At 52.8% G+C, this 21,387-nt stretch overlaps 1 protein-coding gene and 1 long non-coding RNA gene across 10 annotated transcripts; one reads left to right on the top strand and one right to left on the bottom strand.

The window, feature by feature from the left end:
• The first annotated feature begins 397 nt into the window (after positions 1-397).
• Positions 398-12,979, top strand: LOC113606418 (uncharacterized). Of its 9 annotated transcripts, none has more exons than XR_003427535.1 (4): positions 4,054-5,728; positions 6,023-6,270; positions 8,056-8,213; positions 10,290-12,979. It is a non-coding gene; the product is annotated as an uncharacterized LOC113606418 (long non-coding RNA). The 9 variants fall into 9 exon arrangements; XR_003427540.1 differs by lacking the exon at positions 4,054-5,728 and adding an exon at positions 8,454-8,548 and having other exon boundaries at positions 6,171-6,270; XR_003427539.1 differs by lacking the exon at positions 4,054-5,728 and having other exon boundaries at positions 6,171-6,270; positions 10,290-11,937; positions 12,162-12,979.
• On the bottom strand, positions 5,988-20,338 carry FADS6 (fatty acid desaturase 6). Its single transcript, XM_027080587.1, has 6 exons — positions 20,119-20,338; positions 19,294-19,460; positions 9,974-10,154; positions 8,528-8,715; positions 6,925-7,104; positions 5,988-6,333 (listed from the first exon to the last, which is right to left on the bottom strand). Exons 1-6 carry the CDS (start codon positions 20,279-20,281, stop codon positions 6,184-6,186), a joined length of 1,029 nt encoding a protein of 342 aa, XP_026936388.1. The 5' UTR covers positions 20,282-20,338; the 3' UTR covers positions 5,988-6,183.
• Positions 20,339-21,387: the final 1,049 nt, after the last annotated feature.

Raw genomic sequence — 21,387 nt, forward strand, 5'->3', positions numbered from 1 at the left:
AGCGTGGCGGCTCCACCCCCACACACGAAAGAATCCCGCCGCCCTAATGCAAAGCCCGCCCCCCTGGTCCACCCCTTTCCGCTGAGAGCCCGTCCCCCAGGACTTCCGGGCCGTATGTGACTCAATAAATTGCTCCGTAATCTTTACCCTCCCTCCAATTATCTGGAGCCTAGAGTTGGAGGAGAGCAAATCCCCATTGCTGTTTCAATCCCGCCTGAAAGAAGGAACCAATTAGAAAGGAGCTTACTTTACTTACCCCACCCCCGGAAGCTGTCGTCGCTTGCTGATGACGCAACGCCTGTCCCATTTGATAACGTACCCCGGCTCGTTTCCATCTCAGCCAATCACAAGCCAGGTTCAAGCGAGCCTCCCCGCTCATTGGGTAATAACCACAGAGTCCGGAAGTCTGGAAAAAGGGTCTCCAGGCAGGACTTCGGGCATTCCTTTCACCGGCGCCGGGCGTTACACAGGTTTGACCCCGATAAGATGCTGTCCAGGTTGGGCCAGGGAGAATTTTAAACCTTGGAGATCTTGTTGCTTAATCGTCCTCCCCTTTACAAAGGTGAGGGAACAGAGAGGAGCGTCTTGCCTTCTGTACCAAGGGCAGAGCCAGATCTCCCACCCTTGTCCAGCAGGCTGGAATAGGGTGAGGCGTATGAGGCAATGGCCTGGAGTACAAAATTTAAGGGGGCGCCAAAAACCTCAGTAATCAAAGTAATAATCTTGTAATGCAGTGTTTCAGAACATCAAAATTAAGGCAAAAAAATCCACAAGAAACAAGATGTATTTTTTTAATTTATTTTTTATACGGCAGGTTCTTACTAGTTATCTATTTTATACATATCAGTGTATATATGTCAATCCCAATCTCCCAATTCATCCCACCACCACCACTATCCCCCCCTCCCCGACTTTCCCCCCTTGGTGTTTGTTCTCCACATCTGTGTCTCTATTTCTGCCTCGCAAACTGGTTCATCTACACCATTTTTCTAGATTCCACATACATGCGTTAATATACGATATTTGTTTTTCTCTTTCTGACTTACTTCACTCTGTATGACAGTGTCTAGGTCCATCCACGACTCTACAAATGACCCAATTTTGTTCCTTTTTATGGCTGAGTAATATTCCATTGTATATATGTATCACACCTTCTTTATCCATTCGTCTGTTATTGGGCATTTAGGTTGCTTCCGAGACCTGGCTGTTGTAAATAGTGCTGCAGTGAACGTTGGGGTGCATGTGTCTTTTTGAATTATGGTTTTCTCTGGGTATATGCCCAGTAGTGGGATTGCTGGATCATAACGAGATGTATTTTTAAATGACAGGTCCGTAGTCACATCTGACCCAGTGATTCTGATGCTGCCTCCCCCACCCTTCCCCCAAGGGCCTTCTTGTGAAGCACATCCTTGGAGAAGCCTTTCCTGACCCATCCTCTCCCAAGCTGGGTTAGGGCCCCTTTTTGTCCCTGCAGCACTCCAGCCCATCATTACCTATTACACTGCTTTATCATTCTTTTTTTTTAATAAATTTTTAATTATTTATTTATTTTTGGCTGCATTGGGTCTTCGTTGCTGCACGCGGGCTTTCTCTAGTTGTGTCAAGCAGGGGCTACTATTCGTTGCGGTGCACGGGCTTCTCATTGCAGTGGCTTCTCTTGTTGCGGTGTACGGGCTCTAGGCACGTGGGCTTCAGTAGTTGTGGCTCGCAGGCTCAGAAGTTGTGGCTCGCGGGCTCTAGAGCTCAGACTCAGTAGTTGTGGCGCACGGGCTTAGTTGCTCCGCGGCATGTGGGATCTTCCTGGACCAGGGCTCGAACCCGTGTCCCCTTCATTGGCAGGCGGATTCTTAACCACTGCACCACCAGGGAAGTCCCTATCATTCTTAAATTATTTTTTTTATTGAAGTTGTCGACTAAAAGAAAAATGCACAATGTACACATCGTGAGTTCAGTTTTATTCCGGGACCTTACTGAGGACTGTAGCCCAGGAGACAGCCTCTCAGATTACTCTGAGAAACTACTCCAAAGAGGTAGGGGAGGAGCCAGGATATATATGAACTTTTTTTGCTGGGAAAAACATGTAGTCAAGCAAAAAAAGAGTATTGCTCATCACAAAGAACAGACATCTCGAGTTAATGCTTTTACTGCTTTTCCATGTAAGATGCAAGAATATGGGGTCACTGAAATTTTTCCTTAGATATATAAATGAACTATCTGGGACCAGTATATCCAAAGCACAGAATGCTTCCTGGTTTTCCCCATCCTGAATTCCTCTTTGGGATCATTGCCAGTGGGTGACTGCAGTAGCTAATGGCTTGATTCTTGTAGAACTGGAATGGCAGGCAACATTTTTTTCTTTACAAAGTACAATGAACAGAAAAGTGCACAAACCATAAGTGTACTATGTGATGAGTCACCACAAAATATAACCATGTAACCACCACTCAGATCAAGTAGAACATGGCCAGCACCCCCAGGAATTCCTTGTGCCCCTTCTAGTCACTTCCCCTCCCTGGTACTCAGAGGTAAATACTGCTCTGATTTCTAATAAGTCATTGTGTTTTGTGCTCATCCCACTAGACCAGGAGTAGGCAAACTACTGTTTGCAGCCCAAATCCTGCCCACCACCTGTTTTTGTATTTGTATTTTTTGTATTTGTATTTTTTTTGTATTTTTGTTTTGTATTTGTTTTGTATTTTGTAAGTTCATGGCTGTTACATTCTTAAATAGTTTTTCTAAAACTGTAACGAATAATGTTCTGTGACATGTGAAAACTACATAAAATAAAAAAAAAATTCTTTTAAGGACCTCCCTGGCGGGCCAGTGGTTAGGACTCAGCGCTTTCACTGCCGGGGCCCGGGTTCGATCCTTGGTTGGGGAGCTAAGATCCTGCAAGCCTCGCGGCATGGCCAAAAATATACATATTATATTAGAACACAGTGATGCTTATTTCTTTACATATTGTCTCTGGCTGTTTTTGCACTTTGACGACACAGTTGAGTAGTTGTGACAGAGACCATATCATCCACAAAGCCCAAAATATTTACCATTTTGCCTTTTCCTGAAAAAGTCTGTCAATTCCTGCACTAGACGGTAAGCTCCAGGAGATTGGGGCCCACTCTCATTCACTCTTTTATCCCCAGAGCTTTGCACAGTGCCTGGCACATAATGGATGTTCGTAAAGAGTTTGTCTTAATGATCCATTTATTAAGACGGGAGGAAGAGAAGGAGATTCAGGATCTGACACCCCAGCAAGCCCTATAGGGCTCCCTACCCAGAGGTAGTATGTCTGGTGGTTAAGAGCAGGAATTCTGGAGTTGGACACACCAGGTTTGAATCTTTCTTCCTCCACTTGCTAGCTATATGATATTGATAAGTTTAATCTCTTTAAGGCTTATCTTCACAATATGTAACGTGAGGGGAAAATAGTACCAATTTCTTGTAAAGATTAAAGTTAGATAGCATAGGGGAAAACGTGCTGTAAGTTCTGAATTGATGTTAGCTATCATCATCATCATTGTAAACATTATCACCTCCGATACACCTCTGTTAATTAGACCATAGGTGTCTGCAGAGCCCTAGAGGGGCTTCATTCACTCCTGTCATCTCCCCTCATCTCTCAAGCCCCACGCAAACCCAGCCACAATCCCAGCACAACAGAAAATCGAGCTTCAAAGTGATGGAGTGTTCTTGGGTGCTTCTTGTACAGCCAAGTCTGGTACCAGGGCCTCCAGCTGCAGCACATTCCCCACTCAGGCCCAGATCAATAACAATGAGTCACTGATTGCATTAGGATGGTTTTATTTTTATTTTTTTAATAAATTTATTTATTTAGTTTTTGGCTGCATTGGGTCTTCGCTGCTGCACACAGGTTTTCTCTAGTTGCTGAGAGCTGAGGCTACTCTTTGTTGCGGTGCACAGGCTTCTCATTGCGGTGGCTTCTCTTGTTGCAGAGCATGGGCTCTAGGCGCGCGGGCTTCAGTAGTTGTGGCTCGCGGGCTCTAGAGCGCAGGCTTAGTCGTTGTGGCGCACGGGCTTAGTTGGTCAGTGGCATGTGGGATCTTCCCAGACCAGGGCTCGAACCCGTGTCCCCTGCGTTGGCAGGCGGATTCTTAACCACTGCGCCACCAGGGAAGCGCTAGGATGGTTTTAATCATTAGCCAGGACTGTGCAATGGGGCCTTTTCTGATGTTGCATTTTTCTTGTGGAGAATAAGCAGTTTGATTAATCGCATTCCCAGTCCTTAAGGCCACGTCTGAGTCGCTAATGCATTTCAAAAGAGCAGCGATAACATAGCAAAGCAGTAAGGGTGGGGGGGTGCTGCCAAGCCTGCCTCGTTCCAAGAGGGCTGCTTGGATCCAAACCTCTGCTCTATCAGTCAGCCTCCCAGCAGGAAACAGACAGTGTGCTCAGAGGGGCTGACTGAAGAGAGTTTAATGAAGGAACTCTGTGCAGAGGTGTAGCAGGATGCAGGGTGTGGTGAAGTCCCTCCAGGGCTAGCAATAGCTGGAAGCCACTACCAGCCCAGGGCCGGAAGGAGCAAAAGGAGGGACTGTTTCAGAAGTAGTGAGAGCTGTAGCTGTAGGAGAGGGCGCCGGACAGGAGGTGTGGGCTTCGGGACAGGAGCACAGGGTGGAGGAGAAGGTAATGGCTCTGGACGGGCAAGTGGCAGCTGCCCAGCAGAGCCACCTAAGGCCACACCAGAGCTAGGTTCCCCAATAGGACCTGGCTTAGAGAATGCCTTCACCTGCCCTCTGACCCCTCAGCGCATCCCATTTGCTGGCATTTAGCCTCCCCATCTTCAGGGTCACCACACCCTTCACCTGGTCCAAGGACTTCACTGAAAAACAAGGCAATTGTGTGCTCAGAATAGACTTGCGTGTCCTCGACCAGAGATGATTTCTGCCCCCAGGGGACATTTGGCAGTGTCTGCAGACATTTTTGATGGTCACAACTTGGGTTCCTGGAACCTAGTGGATAGAAGCTGGGGATGCTGCTAAACACCTACAATGCACAGGACAGGCCCCCAGCGACAGCGCTATCTGGCCAAAACGTCATGGTGCTGAGGTGAGAAACCGTATTTTAAACTGCTCTGGCCTTCTGTCACAGGCTGGGCCTCCCTCTCTGTTCCTCCATCAGCCTCCAGCCGGGCCCTTCCTCCCACCCTCTAATCCAGCCTCCAGCCAGGGCAGCTCCCAGCCCTCTCGCCAATCAAGGCTGCGCGCTTTGGGCTGAATCTCAGTGGTGTCCCCAGTACCTGGACCTCTTCCTGCGGCTGGCACCAGTAGTTCTCTTATATTCCCATCTCGCTCCCAGGCTGCAGACCATCCTTTCACAGCCGAGCCGAGCCCTGGAGCCCCAGCTCTTGTATCCGCACCCCCCACACACTCTCCTTCCCCTCCTTCCTCTCCTCTCTAAGGCCATCTGACCTCCAGACCCTGTTCCTGGAACCCCTCTCCAGCCTCAGCGACCCTCCCAGTAATTTTCTCTCTCTTCCAATTGAGAATTCTTCCACCCCTTGTAAACATCATGGAACAAAGCAGACTTCTAGAGCTAGCCAAGGTCACACTCAAAGCTATTCATACCCTTTCTCCCCTTATTTCGCCGGGAGTGCCCTCCCCACAGAACACACACTTTGATCTCACAGATGCTGTGGGTCTTGGGAGCTGCTGAGCCAGTGTCTTGCACAGGCTTCCGGGCTGAAAGCTTAGGAAGGTCTCTGCCAAAGGTAACCTCTCCTTGTGGTCCCTGGGGAGAGGGCTCCATAGGGGCCAGAATCTCAAGGGCACAGGAAGCAGCAGTGGCCAAGTGTGGGGCTCCCTGGCACCAGGGAGCGGACCCTTCTCTCCCGGTGTCCCCGCCTAGCCCGCCCCCTCCATAGGGCCCCTCCTTACCCCCGTCCTGTAGCCCTACCAAGGCTCAGAGCGAGCAGGGGAGGAATCCGGCTGTTCAGTCCTGAGATGAAGTTGGCTGAGGTCCAGACTGACCGGAATGCCCAGCCACCTTTATTCCTTCCCTCCAGGTATTCCTCAAAACCCGGAAAAGCAAGCAGGGCAGGTGGCCCCCGGGCCCCCAGCATGAGCTCGCCGTCTCACTGCCCACCTCCAGGCAACCAAGCCGCGCCCTCCCAGCCCCGGGGGTGGGCCCGGAAGGGAGAGCGGGGTGACTGCGCCGGCCCGCCCCTCACTGCAGCCCCACCAGCTCTGTGATGGGAGGGGTCTGCACCATGAGCTCCTCGTAGTGGTGGAGAAACATCCGGAAGCGAGCCAGGTAGGAGTCCTCGTTGTACGGCAGCTGCTTCTCACGGAGGAACTGGGACACCACGGGCTTCACCTGCCAGAAGGTGGGCGGGAGGAGGGGCCGCTGAGCCGGGGCTGTGGGCAGGCCCATCCCCACTGGGACCCTTCCTCTGCCCAGCCCCCCGCTCCTGTCTGTTTTGTCCCATGATGCTCCGGAGGAGCTGAGGGGCTTGGAGAATTCCCGCCTCCCATTTCCAGCAGGCAAGGGAAAGGGAGGGCTTCTCCCCAGCACCCTTCTCTGGAGCTCCCGAATCTATGACAGTCCTCCTTTGCGTAGGGGGATAAACCACAGCTCCTTTTCACCAAACACCTACGGAGGGCCCAACATTTCAGATCTATTTCTTCATTTCATCCTCAAAGCCTGTCAGCGTAAGCACTACTTAGTCCCATTTTACAGATGAGGAAGCCGAGGCTCAGAGACATTCAGTTAACTTGCCCAGAGCCACACGGCGAGTAAGAAAACCAGGTGTCTCTGGTCAGAAACCCACACTGCTGCCTGTACCTTGGACTGACCTTCCTGGGAACCTCTGACCAGGACAGCTGGTTAGAGAACCCCGAAGGTGACTCCCCCTCCACCCTGAGACAGTTTCTTCATCCAAGCCCCCCCAGCCCGACCCTCGTCTACCTTCAGGCACATGTTGTCGGAGAGCCTGGGGAAGAGGTGGTGCTCCACGTGGCAGCTGATGAGGGAGTGGCCGAACGCCCAGTCCAGCACAGGCAGCCGGGGCAGGTTAAGCACCCCCAGGCTCATCATGTGAATGCGTTGCGGCTTCTTGTCCCGGGAGAACATGGGCAGCCCGATGTGCTGTGACAGACACAAGGGTCACGCCCGGGGCTGGGCCAGGCAGCCCTGTGCCTCCCCACCCTGCCTCGGGCATCCTCAGCTAGCATCCGGGGACCATGGGTTCTGCCGCCTTCCTCACCTCCCACTCCAGCAGGACCCAGCAGAGGCGTGAGGAAGCTGAGGTCCTCCACCCAGCTGCGATGCGACCCTGTCCGTGCCCCTCGCTGAGTCTCGCCCGTCTCCGGGTCCCTCTCCCTATCTGTGCAATGAAGGGCTTGGCCTGGGTGCCTCTCGGATCTCGTGGTCCTCTAAGCCCACGACTGCCCACCGACGTCCCTCATGTCCCTGTGCCTGCATCCCAAAGAGACCCTTCTCTGCTTTTTTTCACCAAAATCCTGCTCATGGTTCAAGATCAAGTTTGCGCATCCTTGTGTATTTTTTCATTCAACAAGGATGTATAGGGCTTCCCTGGTGGCACAGTGGTTAAGAATCCTCCTGCCAATGCAGGCCACACGGGTTTGAGCCCTGGTCCGGGATGATCCCCCATGCCGCGGAGCAACTAAGCCCGTGAGCCACAACTACTGAGCCCACGTGCCTAGAGCTCGTGCTACAACAAGAGAAGCCACCACAATGAGAAGCCGGTGCACCACAACAAAGAGTAGCCCCCTCTCGCCGCAACCAGAGAAAGCCCGTGCACAGCAACGAGGACCCAACGCAGCCAAAAATAAATAAATAAATAAATGCATTTTTTTTAAAAAAACAAAGACGTATAAATGCCGGCTCTGCCAGGCACTGTCCTCGGTCTAGAGGATGTGGAAGTGAACGGGAGCTTCTGCTCTAGCAGGACAAGCAGATGGGACACAACTATGGGATTATGTCATGGGATTCAGTCATTAATGGCAGTGTGGTAAGTGCTGGGATGGTCATATGCAGGATGCTCTAACCTGGGGTCTTCACTTGTCCCGGGAGCAGGGAGGTGACCATCCCTGGAAATGGCCCAGAACTGAGTGCTGAGCTGCTGGCCTCCCGTGAAGACCTTCGTCTCCAGCTCCCACATCCGCCTGCCTCGACACGTGTGTGCTGGGTCCTCTGCGATGGCCCTTGGGCTTATCACAGTAAGAGCCCTGGAGGTAGGAGCTGGGGTCCTATTCACTTGTGTCCCCACGGAGCTTAGTCTAGTAACCTACACATAGAAGCTTCTTAATAAATCTCTGATCTGTGTGTGAAGGGCAGCCAGTGTTGAAGAGAAGCTCCTTACCTGGGACCAAAACTCTCTGTGATGACCCACAGAGAGAAAGGAAGAGAGAGGGTGGGCAGGGGAGGTGGAGGGATGCTTCCTCAGGTGGCCTCTCTCTCCCCCCGGAACCTAGGGTCCAGCCTGCGCCAGGCACCCTGGAGAGTGATCCCTATAGCCCCCCAGCACTCAGGGTAGGGGAGGCCTCACCTGGAAGATGTTGACATGAAGGTAAGGGTGGGCCAGCAGGGACCTGGTGATGAGCATGCAGACCAGGGCTGAGCTGGGGCTCTGGAAGCCAGACACGTTCAGCAGCAGCCAGTAGTGAGAATAAAGGCCCAGGGAAATCAGGCCAAGCGTCCGCAGGGCTGTCCCGAGCTCCACCTCTCTCAGCCGTTCTGCCAGAAGGGGCAAGAGATAGAGGGAGGGGTCGGCGAGGTTCCGATCCAACGTGAGTTGGCTCCCTGGTGGCTCAATAGTGCAAACTAGGGTGACCTAGGTGTTCAGCTCATCCATACACAGCCCTGAAAAGTAGGTTCGCCCATTTTCTTTTTTTTTTTTTTTTTTGGCCGCGCGGCTTGCAGGATTCTTAGTTCCCTGACCAGGGATCAAACTCGGGCCCCAGCAGTGAAAGCACCGAGTCCTAACCACTGGGCCTCCAGGGAATTCCCTTTTGTATTTTTGTTGCTGTTGTTGTTCTCACCCATTTAATGGATGAGAAAACGGAGCATTAAGCAACCTGACCAAGGTCAGTCTGATAGTAAGTGGTGGCCTGGGACTTGAGCCCAGGTCTGGCTGTCCCCTCGCCCCTGCTCTTTCCACCGTATGATATTGCTCCTATGATACTAAAAATTATAACATGCAATAGAGTGTGAGGCATTTAGAAAGCATTTTTATATCTATGACCTCATTATGCTTTCACACCATCCTTTTTTTTTTTTTTAGAAAAAAAGATATTTAATAAACAATAACACAAGTGAATGTTTATAACATGATCAGGGATTATTAAATAGACAACAAGATGATGGTAAATGAGGCTTGTATATCCAATATAAAGAGTAAAGGTTATTCATTTATTTATTTAGGCATTTGATGCCTTCCCATGCAACTTTCTAGTCTTCTCAGAGTTTTTTAAATTTTTATTTTATTTTACTGTGGTAAGAACACTTAACATGAGATTTATCCACATGGGTTTTAAAGTGTGCGGTACAGTACTGTTGTCTCTGGGCACAGTGTTATATAGCAAATCTCTAGAATTTATTCATTTTGCAAACCTGAAACTTCACGCTCATTGAACAGGGACTTTCCATTTTCCCCTCCCCTCAGCCCCTGGTGCCACCATTCTATTCTTTGCTTCAATGAGTCTGACTACTTTAGATCCCTCATATAATACGTGGAATTGTTTCACACCCTCTTTGAGGAGCAGGTAAGAACCTGAGGTTCAGAGAGGTTAGGTTACCTGCCTGTGGTCACCAGCCAGTAAGTGGCAGAGCCAGACTTGGCCCCAGGACCAAGGTTCTTTCCACCCTGCCTGGCTGTCTCAGAAAGTTTCTGTCTGGTCTCAACTCAGGGCTTCTCACTTCTTCCATGAAGCCAGGAGAGGAAGGAAGGAAAGGGGGAACCAGATCTTGCAGGGCCCAGCCCTGGCATACTCACCGACAGCCACCAGTGGGGTTATGATGGGGATCAAGAGAGGAGCGAGGAACATGTAGACGTAGCGGTTGAGGCAAGGCAGCCTCCACGTGCTTGAGTCCCCCAGGCCCAGCACGTTGGTGTAGCCATGATGCATCTTGACGTGTCCGTACTTGGCGTGCTCTGCAGTGAAGGACGTGCATACCTAGAGGAGGGAGGCAGAAAGGGCGCTGGGGTCTGTATCAGGCACAGGCGAGCAAAGCAGGATCTTCAGAGCCTTGAAAACACCCTCCCTCCCCAGACCACGCATTTCCAGGGCCTTCCTGCCTTCCACCCACAGCTCATCAGCCTTGAACATCAACTCTCAGGGATCCACGACCACAGAGTGGCAGCCAGTCAAAGCAACTGCGTCCACTTGGCGTGCAAATCAGTTGGCGTGCACAGCCCCCCGTGACTGCAGCCTGCAAGCTTGAGGATCGGACACACTGCAGGTAAAACTCCTGGCATGTGTTGCCATTTATTTTGTGAGGGTTTATCTTTGAAACGTCTGTACCTTCATAACACTGCTTTGCATTCGGGGCCCACAGCAGTGGGGGCAGGGGGGCAGGAGTGGCCTGGGGGCGAAGAAAGGCCATCTTCTGAACTGTCCATGAGGGTGCCCCGGTGAGGACCAAGAGTTCACTTCTTCCTAGGGGTGACTCTTCCCTGGCGTGACCCACTGTGGGATTCTCTGAAGCTGGCAGTGAGCGGCAGCAGCTCAGACTCCAAGAGCAGTCATTCTGAATGTAAAAGAGGCGCTAAGGTGTTTCTTATGCAAATATATGCAAATGAACATGCAGCCATCAGCCTCTTCCAGTATTTTATCCAAGCCAGAAGATGTTGCTAATTTTATTGAAGATGCTGCCTGCCTGTTTCCAGGAGGACGTGAAGGGTTTCCCGATGCCAGTCACTGTGAGCCCCACACAGACAGCAGAACACACTCAGTTGAGTGTTCAGCATTCTGCACATTACACATGTAACTCATTAATCTTAAGCCTGGCAGGGTGTGGGGGGGTTATTATTATTATTATAAGTGCTGTTATTATTCACAGCTGACAGAAGCAGAAACTGAGATAGAGGCCACATGCCCACCCCAGCTCACTCAGCTAAGTAGGTGGCAGAAGTGGGATTTGAACCCTGGTTCCATCCAAGATAAGGCATAAAACCCCTGGGGTGAGTCACTGCAACAGAGCATGAACCCAGGCTTAGAGTCCAGGCAGAAGAGACAAAACCGCGAGAAGACAGATAAGGAACGACACTGTCTTCCCACTGTCTGCAGAGACTCTCTCCCTTGGAACGAAATGAAGCCGAAAAGTAGGATATGATGTCACAACAGCAGTTCCATAACAGACAGGGGAAGACAGTCAAAGCAACACAGTACGGGCCCCTCTCAAGGCAGAGGACGTGAAGGTAAATGCTGATTCAGCGGCGGTGTGGAGTTCACAAAAACAGGAGAGGCGCTTTGCTCCCAGATGATGGAACCCGCAGAGGGGTGGGTTTTATCTCTGGTTTCGGAACCTTGCAAAGGGACAGAACCTGGGGGAGGCTGCAGAAGGTGGGCAGGTAGCCTGTCAGTTAAAGTGATGTCTCTTCCAGGCCTGCTGGTCTGGAAGGACCTGCTGCTCAAGAGGGCCAGGCAGTTGGTTCAACAAAGGGGCCTCCGCCGGGGTCTGCCAGGACCTCCTCAGAGGCCAGCCTGCCTCTCTCCAAGGCCTGCAAGTGTGTTTTGAATCTCACGGTTCTATAACCAGAAGAAGCGACTGTTTTTAACTGCTCCTTCCTCATACTTCTGCTCTGAGGGCCGATCCTGTCTGCTTCTTTCTTCAAGAAATGTCAGCTGAATGCAGCGATCTGCTCTCCCCTCTGGCCCAAGCTCCACATCTCCTCGCTGACCGCACTTTGAGTAGCAAGGCCAGAAACGCCCTGGGGCCTGAACCCTACCAAGCCTGGTAAGAACTTGACCCTCAGGGGCCTGGTAGGGCCAGGTGCTCAGCCACGTGCCCAGACCTGGGAATGGGGTCCGGGGAGGGGATGGGCCACCTGTGTGGTCTGACGTAACACATGATTTGTGACTCAGCACAGGCTTCCAGAGTCTGTGTGCTTTGCCTTTTTATATAACTAAGAAGAGATCTGAGGCTGTTTCTGTGAGACTGGAATTCTCCCTCCCATCTAGATGTTCTTTCCAGAAGAAGAAGGAACGCGGTGGGTTTGGGAGAAGGCGAGATTGGACACGGACTGCGGTGTGTCTCACTTGCACCCATCAAGGGGCGGGAGGAGGTAGCCACGGGCCACAGATGATCCCGCCGCACAGGATTATTCACAGGTCTCACCCACGAGGATTTCCCATCCAGACCCAGAGAAAGTTCCAGAAGCTTCTTGATATTGCTACCCTCTGTACCCTCAGGAAGACTTAAGAGCCTAGACCTCTTAGCCGCACTCAGGCTCTGCAAGTGGCCAGAGTGTGTGCGGGGCGGATGTCGGTATGATGCCTCTGGACATCCCCTCTCAGCTAAAATCAGAGGCCCAGGCCTCTCATTCACTCATTTAGTTGTTTTTTCACTTAAGCATCCTCAGACCTCTGCCAGCAGCCAAAGGTCGTTATCTAATATTCTCCTCTTTTATCTTTTACACAAACAATACTTTGCAGGATTAAAAACCATCATTATAAGATTATGACACAAACTTGGGTTTCAAATAGGTCACTTTACTGGATTGGAAGGGGAGGGGCAGGACGAGGCAGGTGACGGCCGGAGGCTGTAGGTGTGGCCACTGGGGGAGGTGAGGAGTGGGCGGAGGAGGAGGCATCAACACAAGGGCCAAGCTTCCAGCTCAAGGCCCGGCGCAGGGTGGGGTCACTCCAGAGATGGGGCAGGAGAAGAGGGCCACAGGCATGGACCAGCTGAGAAAGAGGGGCTGGGGGTCGTCACAGCGGCAGCATCCCTCAGGCAGGAGGGACTCCAGGTTGGAGTCTGCCCAGCTTCCATCCCTCCCTCCAGACCCTCTCTCACTGATCCCAGGGCTGAGCAACCCCTTCACACTGGCTTCAGAGTTTGCGGGGTCGTGGGGTGCTTCTGAGGCTCCACAGGCCTCAGCGATTGGTTGGTCAGATAAAGTATAGGGCACCCACATAAATTAGAATCTCAGATAAACAACCAATCATTTTTTATAGACATATATCCCAAACACTGCCTGCATTTCTTGTTTATCTGAAGACTAAAGTTCACTGGGCATCCTGGATTTTTTTTTTTTTTTTTGACTGTGTTGGATCTTCATGGCTGTGCACGGGCTTTATGTAGTTGTGGCGGATGGGGGCTACTCTTTGTTGAGGTGCACGGGCTTCTCATTGTGGTGGCTTCTCTTTGTTGCACAGCATGGGCTCTAGGCGCACAGGCTTCAGTAGTTGTGGCACGCGGGCTCAGTAGTTGTGGCTCGCGGGCTCAGTAGTTGTGGCTCGCGGGCTCAGTAGTTGTAGCTCGTGGGCACAGTAGTTGTGGCTCGCGGGCTCTAGAGCACAGGCTCGGTAGTTGTGGTGCATGGGCTTAGTTGCTCCACAGCATGTGGGATCTTCCCGGCCCAGGGCTCTAACCCATGGTCCCCTGCATCGGCCAGCGGATTCTTAACCACTGCGCCACCAGGGAAGTCCCGCATCTTGGATTTTTATTTGCTACATCTGGCAGCCCTACTCAGTGAGAACACAAGTCCCTGAGCGCGAGTCCTCGGGTACCACGCGGGCTCTCCCGCTAACAGTGATGTGTTAGCACCTTCGGATAACAGAGGGGCCGCAGTGAGGGTGGAAGCCAGAGGAGCCTGGAGTGCCTCATCCTGCTGGGAGCGGCCTGGATGTGGTCGGGTCTGATCCTATCAAGCGGCTCTCATGAAATTCTTTCCCTTTTCAGGCCTCGTCCCTAGAAGCTCCCAGCTCCTCTGCTTGGCCCATGGGCCTCCTTTTCTCCTTTTCTCCAGAGTCCCCATGAGATTCTAGTGACTCCAGGTTTCTGTGGGTCCCTCATGCACTATGCTCTTCCCAGATCCATGCCTTTATCTGTACCTCTGCTCAGCCTGCAGCCACCTTCCTGCTTCTGGGCCTGGGATCAGGAGCCCTGTCCTGGCAATGTCTCCTCTGGACACTCTCACCAGGGGTTCTCGGCACTATTGACATTTGGGACCAACACTGTCTCAGCCCCCAAAGCTCCTTAGCAAACCCAGCCTCCCTCCAATCTCCCCTCCCAACTGGGCAGGCACTGGGCCCCTGGGAGCAGCCCCACCCTTTTCTCTCCAAGCCCCTCCCCCAGGGACACTCCTCAGACTAAGTGCTGCCCCCCACAGACGACCACCTGATCTGCTCCTGGGTCCTTGGCCTCTGGGGGCCAGTGGGCAAGCCCACCCAGAAGCAGGCTTTTAGAGACCCTCAGGAGTTGGCATCACCACAAGAACCCTTAAAAGTACATTTTGCAAATCTGCACATGTGATAAAATGGCACAAACACACACACATACACCAATGTCAACGTCCTGGGTTTGCTGTTGAATGACATTTACATAAATGGAACTATTGGGGGAAACTGGGTGAGGGATCCACTGGACCTCTGTCCTCTCTGATCTATTTTTGCAATGTCCTATGAATCTATAATTTTTTCAAAAATAAAAAGGTTTTATTTTTTTTTAAGTATATTTTGTACTGCAGATCTGAGTTTGCCTGCTAAATAATTCTTTTAATTAAAAAACTTAAAAATCACAGCGGTGCAAACTCAGATTACCACCTCTCGGGGGGCGGGAGGGGCCAAACAAAGATTAGGGGCAGCCCAGAGGATAAGAGCCACCCTGAATTCGTGGCAAGGGAGCGTTCGAGCATCATGACTAGGTTGGGGGTTCTCGGCTTTGTTTCCACCACCACCACACGGGACTGGAACGAAGGTGACCGCGTTTCCCTGGGTGACACCCCTCCCCCAGGGCAGAGCTGGCCTGTGCTCTCTGTGGACCATCTGTGACTCCACCCCCGTAGCACAAAGCTGACTTCAGAAGGAGGGTTTGAAGTTGAGACACAGTGGAGCTTAGTAACTGGTACAGCCTGTTCCCTCCTACTCAGGGGAACATCTTGATAGTGAGTGACTTGCAAGGGAGTCCCTAAAGCCCTCTTGACTGCAGGAGTTAATCTTTCCCAACTAAAAATAGAGTTGTCATATGATCCTGCAATCCCATTCCTGGGCATGTGTCTGGAGAAAACTATAATTCGAAAAGATACATGCACTCCAATGTTCATTGCAGCACTATTTACAATAGTCAAAACAGGGTAGCAACCTAAATGCCCAGTGACACATGAATGGATAAAGAAGATGTGGTATATATATACTATGAAATACTACTCAGCCATAAAAAAGAATGAAATAACGCCATTTGCAGCTACATGGATGGACCTAGAGATTATCATACTAAGTGAAGTAAGTCAGAACGAGAAAAAAATAACCATATGATATCATTTATATGTAGAATCTAAAATGTGACACAAATGAACTTATCTGCGAAACAGAAACAGACTCACAGACATAGAGGACAGACTTGTGGTTGCCAAGGGGGAGGGGGGAATGAGGGAAGGATAGATTGGGAGTTAGGGATTAACAGATGCAAACTATTATACATAGCATGGATAAACAACAAGGTCCTACTGTATAGCACTGGGAACTGTATCCAATATCCTGTGATAAACCAGAATGGAAAAGAATATGAAAAAGAATCTGTGTGTGTGTACATATATATATATATGGAAAACTGAATCACTTTGCTGTATAGTAGAAATTAACATTGTATATCAACTATACTTCAATAAAATAAATTTTAAAAAAATCTTTCCCAAGCTTCAGTACTTAAAACATGGGGGCCTGCCCGCCCCAGCCTGCCCCCCACATTCCTGTGGCCTTTGACTGGCAGTCCCCAAGGATATGACTGACAGTCCCCGAGAATATAACTAGTAGTCCCTATGACATAGCCCAGGCCAGGGTGATCAGTGGGCAAGGTAGAGAGTCAGAAGTACACTAGTAGGGGAAATGGAACATTCTGGTGTAGACTGGAAATGGGTCCAGAGGGAAGTTCATCCTGGTGTGGGTGAACTTCCTGGTGTATGATTTGGGATACTTTTGCAGAGAAACAACAGCAACCTGGATGTCAGCCACCCCGTCCATCCTGCCAGCTCCTCCCCTCAGATCTGATGGGTCACAGTGACCTGTCTCACCCCCAGCCCTTGACAGCAGACCTTCAGACAAACCAGGCAAAAGCTGGCTGCCCCAGGAAAGGCAGTGACATTCAGCTGACACCTGAGGCTGCAACTAGCGGACTAGATTCTTCTATAGTGATGCTGCCTCCTGAGGGTCACGGTTTGGGAAAAGCACAGGCAGCCAACAAGAGGAGGATTACAGGGAGACAACAGGACGTGGCAGACAGGGAGAGCCAGGGATCCAAGAGGGTCCCAGGTCGTCCACTGAGATGCTGCATGTCGCGAGCTGGTCCTTTGCGTGATGCAAAGGACAGGTGGTGGTCCAGGGCCTGAACAAACAGCCCCCTCAACACACACACACACACACACACACACACACACACACACACACACACACGTCCACTGAGCTTTGCATAAGTTGGTCAACCTTTCAGTTAAAAATAAACCGCTAACAGAGAAAACAAAACAAATAACAACAAAAATCACTAACCCTGGGACTAGCCTGGTGGTCCGGTGGGTAAGACTCCGCGCTCCCAATGCAGGGGGCCCAGGTTCAATCCCTGGTCAGGGAACTAGATCCTGCATGCTGCAACTAAGAGTCCGCATGCTTTAACTAAGATCCCGAGTGCCACAACTAAGACCCCGCACAGCCAAAATAAATAAATAAATAAATTTTTCTTTTAAATTACTAACCCTTTCCTTGCAGTTGACTGTGTTCCCTCCAGAGGGAAAAAAGAAAAAAGAAACTTGTTACTTCGAAGCAAACATTGAAGAGTCAGGCCCAAACCCTAAATGAAGATCTAGGATGTCTCGTTTAATCCTCATGCTGGCTTCATGAGGGAGGAAACATTATTCTCATTTATTAGGTGAGGAAACTAACAGATGCTGGTCCAAAGGCAGCCACTGTGTCCAAAGTGCCCCTGACGCTGTCCCCTGCCTGGCGGACAAGACCCAGGCCTCCACTCGCCCCGCCATGCCATGGGCTGAGGAGGCAGAGCCACCCCTCCTTCTCACTGGGAGCTGGATCTTCCCCAGAGGGTGGCCAGGGCCATGCCTTGATGGGGGCGTGCAAGAGTGGAGGCCTCCCACTCAGGTTGGCCATCTGAGAAATCTGTGACCTGCCCACAGCTGATTGCGGCATAACAGCCTCTGTCACAACACGGGGGTGGCAGCCAAGCCCCCCCCACCATGGGGGGGCTCACCCACCTCTAGGCTGTGACCCTCCAGCAGCTGGCTTTTCCCTGGACCTTGTCCGCCCATCACCTGCAGGGTCATCATCAACAAATATTGAGTTCCGCCCTGTGCCAGGCGCTAAAGGGACAAGGAGGCAAAGATGAGGCCACTGCCCTGGGTCCCAGGGGACAAGAGGAGGTGCAGCCACCAGGCTGCCTGGGTCTTTCAGGGCGGGCCACGCGCTCTGGTTCGCCTGGAGCCCTCCTGCTGGGGAGCCTGGGAAGACTCCTCCTTCTTAGCTGCCCCCAGGCCCCTGGGACTCAGCACAGCTTCGTCAAATCCACACAGAGCTAACCCTCCCTCTCGTGTCCCATGTGACTGCCTAACATGCCCGGTTCCTCCCCTGCCTGTGATGACAAACTCAGGGGGCATCTGACCCTGGCTCCCCGGTTGGGCCTGCACCTTAGAGTCTGGCTGGGACCAGTGCCCAGGGGTCCCCGGGAAGGAGAGTGTCTTGAAATGGACCCTGAGGACCCATTGGTTCCCCCTTGTCCTTGGCACTTTAGAAATGTATGCAAGGGACTTCCCTGGTGGTTCAGTGGCTAAGACTCCAAGCTCCCAATGCAGGGGGCCTGGGTTCAATCCCTGGTCAGGGAACTAGATCCCACATGCTGCAACTAATAGGAGTTCCCATGCCTCAACTAAAAAAAAAAGGATCCTGCAAGCGGCAACTAAGACCCGTGCAGCCAAGTAAATAAATAAATACTAAAAAAAAAAAAAAGAAAAGAAAAGAAAAGAAAAAGAAATGTGTGCAGGTGGAAGAGATGGGTTTGGGGAAAATGAGGGCAATGGAGAGTTCTGGGTAGGAAATGCTTCCTCTCACCCAACCGATGCAGTATAATTTTATAAAACGTCGTGTGTGTGTATGTATGTGTGTGTGTGTATGTACAGTTACATAGAGTTTTATAAAGTTATATAACTTTATTAAAAGTTAATAACTGAGGGACTTCCCTGGCAGTCCAGTGGTTAAGACTCCACACTTCCACTGCAGGGGGCACGGGTTCGATCCCTACTCGGGGAACTAAGATCCCGCATGCCACGAGGCACGGCCAATAAATAAATAAAAGCTCTTTTAAAAAGTTAATAATTGAGTTAATTGGTCATGGTAACCAGTTCCTGGCAAGAAAGGGCTGTTTCTGGTACCAGCTTTCATATCAGTTCATAAGAGACCTGGGTGGCCACGGGAGAGGCCGCCTGAAAAGGAGGGAAGGGGCTCTCAGAAGAACTGGAAGGCCTGACACCAGTCCAGAGAGAAGGGCAACCTGGACAGAAACCTTTGCCTTCCTGACCATGCCCATAGGTTGAGGCAGCATGGGGAGGCAGTGGAAGCAGGGGGGCCAAGGGTCAGGAAAGAGGAGGTGCCTTCCTGGTACAGCCCTGGGGAAACAGGGGGCTTCTAGGATGGCTTGGCCATTGTCAGGTGTCCTGAGATGGCAGAGCTGGGGTGCTGTGACACCAGTCCCCTGCTTCCCTGCCCTTTGGTCTGTGGTTCACATCCTAAACCCTGATTGCAAAACCAGGAGGCCCCGAAGGTGTAGCCAGGACCTGCCAACCACAGGCATCCTGGTGGGAGGAGGAAGCTCTACCACCCTTGGCCCAGGGCTGCAGAGAGGCGAGCCGGTGCCCCCAGGAGAAACGGGTGCTCAGACCACATCGGCTGCCACAGTTAAATACTCATCATTCCTCATGCAGCCCTCTACCCTCTCAAGGGCTTGGGGACACGCACACACACAGACACACACCCACCATAGTGAAGGCTGCACACTTGGGCCCACAGACCACAGCTGCAGCTGCCGGCCCTCGAGGGCACACACAGCTGCACACACCCAGTACCAGCAGCTGCTCCCACCCAGTCCCAGGCTCACCTCCACAAAGAAAAGCACCCAGATCTTGCTCCAGCGTTTAGACTCGGTGAGGGCACCATGAGTGGCAAGGTGACTGCCCTTGACAGTGAGCGTGTAGTGGCACACACCCAGGATGGTGATGCCCAGGGCAAAGACCAGGAGATTCTCAGAGCGCAGGCACAGGAACCCTGCATGGAGAAGGGAGAATTGGTGTTAAGGGGAGCGGTAAGGGCAGGGCCTTTCTCTGGTTCTTGGAGATCTGGGCCCAAACAACCCAGCCCGCATCCCTGGGAGCCCAGGCCAAAGCGGGCCCAGTCCTGAGGACTGCCACAGACAGCGGTGAGGCAGGTCCCATGATGGCCTGAGGGGCATGGGTTGGCTCTCTCTACCGGATTTGGGACAAAACAGCCCCACTCACTCACCAAGGAGACGCTGGGAGTCTTGATTCTGCGCCCCAGCCAGAGGAGTGATGGTGTGGAGGGCATGGTGGGGGGTCCAGGCCAGAAGTGCAGGGAACGCTCCCATCCTCCCTCTCACTCCCCTCACCCCATCCCTGGTGTCCCCTTGGAGCACCCTCTCCTTCCCCAGGCCACCTCATTCTTCCCTGCCTCTCCTTGACTCGGCTTAACTTTCTCCTCCACTGCCCTTCGCGCCATCAGGGCTCCTCTGGGGACACAGGCAGGACACCCCAACTAGACTTTCGGGGTTGACCCTCTGTCCCGGGGTCCCGGGCACGCGCCGTCTACCCCACCCCGCCGCCCCCCAGCCCTCTCCGTCTCCCTCCCCCGCCTCCCACCGCCCCCATCCCAGCCGGGCCCCTGATCGCCCTGGCCCCGTGTCCCTCACCGGGTGGCAAGGCGAGGAGGCTGAGCGCGAGGATGGCGCAGTCCACGCCGTGGCGCTCCCACCACGAGCTCACCCTCACCACGTCCTGGACCCGCACCTCCAGCTCGCCCAGCAGCGACTCGGCCCCGCCGCTCGCACGGAGCTCGCCCCGCGCCGGTTCCATGGGCTCCGCGCGGCGGGCTCGGCGCCCGCGGAGGACTCGGAAGACCCGGAGCGGCTGCGGCGCCGGGCGGGCTAAGCGCAGAGCGCGAGCCGGGCGGGCCGGGGCGGAGTCACGCGCGCGGCTGGGATCCCCGCCCCCCGGTTAGGGCGCGTGCCGGGCGCCAGGGCTCCTGCTGCCGAGCGCGGCGGCCACCCGGCCCGGGGCCACCCTCCCGGCGGGCAGGACCAGAATCGCCGCAGGACGAGCGCGCAGATGTGCGGGGGTGCGGAGGCCATCCGGAGCCAGAAGCAGCTCGCGGTCCAGCGGCCCCGGCGGGGGCGGGGCGGGGGCACAGAGACCCCAGGGGAGACCCCCGAGGGCCTTCCCTGTTTGCCTGATCTCAAATAACTCCCTCGCGTTCTCCCGGACCCCGCACCCCGCTCGGGTTTGTGGTACCATTTTTATCCCATAGCTTAAGTATTTTTCTCAGTAGCACTTAGCGGACTCTCCCACACAAGACACGGACATTTGTTCCCTGTTTCCACCGACAGACTGGGCGCAGGTGCCGACAGGCCTCACTTTGCCGATTTTGCTCAAGCTGTATCTTCAGTACCTTAAACAGTGCACGAAAATATTTTTGAATTCATGGGACAGAAAATTCGAGGCCTCACTCTACCCAGACCAGTGGGGGAGTGGGGGCACCCCTTTGAATCTGGCTTTAGCAGCAGTGACCCGTGGAGGGTTGGCTTCCCAGCCCAGTGGCTTTGGGGGTGAGAAGGGATAACTATAGGGAAAAAACGTTCAGAGCTCAGCATTCCAGGTGGGGTCCCTCTGCAGTGCCGCTCACTCGGGGGCGGTGCCCGGGTCTGAAAGCCAAGGCAAACAGCACCCGTCCTAGCCCTTCCCATCAGCCCAGGCCCCAACCCAGCGCTGCTGGAGGTCGGCCTTGGCCCCAGGAGCACAAGCCACTGTGTTCTGCAAACACCCTTCTCGGCTCCTGAGGGTCCTTTCTCCTTTTTCTTTTTTAACTTTCCCCCTGGTTTTGTACTGAAGTCCCTTTAAAAATGAGGTCTGGGATGGTGAGGACAGCAGCACTGGCCTCAGGAGACCTTTGGAGAGGGGGAGGG

This window comes from Aethalodelphis obliquidens, unplaced genomic scaffold (assembly GCF_003676395.1).
Source record: "Aethalodelphis obliquidens isolate GAN/ISIS:26980383/991018 unplaced genomic scaffold, ASM367639v1 scaffold44, whole genome shotgun sequence".
Taxonomy (NCBI): domain Eukaryota; kingdom Metazoa; phylum Chordata; class Mammalia; order Artiodactyla; family Delphinidae; genus Aethalodelphis; species Aethalodelphis obliquidens.

Excerpts from the sequence above, each read along its gene's own strand:
- FADS6 (XM_027080587.1), bottom strand. The coding sequence starts at position 20,281 with ATGGAACCGGCGCGGGGCGAGCTCCGTGCGAGCGGCGGGGCCGAGTCG. Across the intron at positions 19,461-20,118 it reads CCTCCTCGCCTTGCCACCCG|GGTTCCTGTGCCTGCGCTCT; the intron begins GTGAGGGACACG and ends TTCTCCATGCAG. Across the intron at positions 10,155-19,293 it reads GGGTGCTTTTCTTTGTGGAG|GTATGCACGTCCTTCACTGC; the intron begins GTGAGCCTGGGA and ends TCCCTCCTCTAG.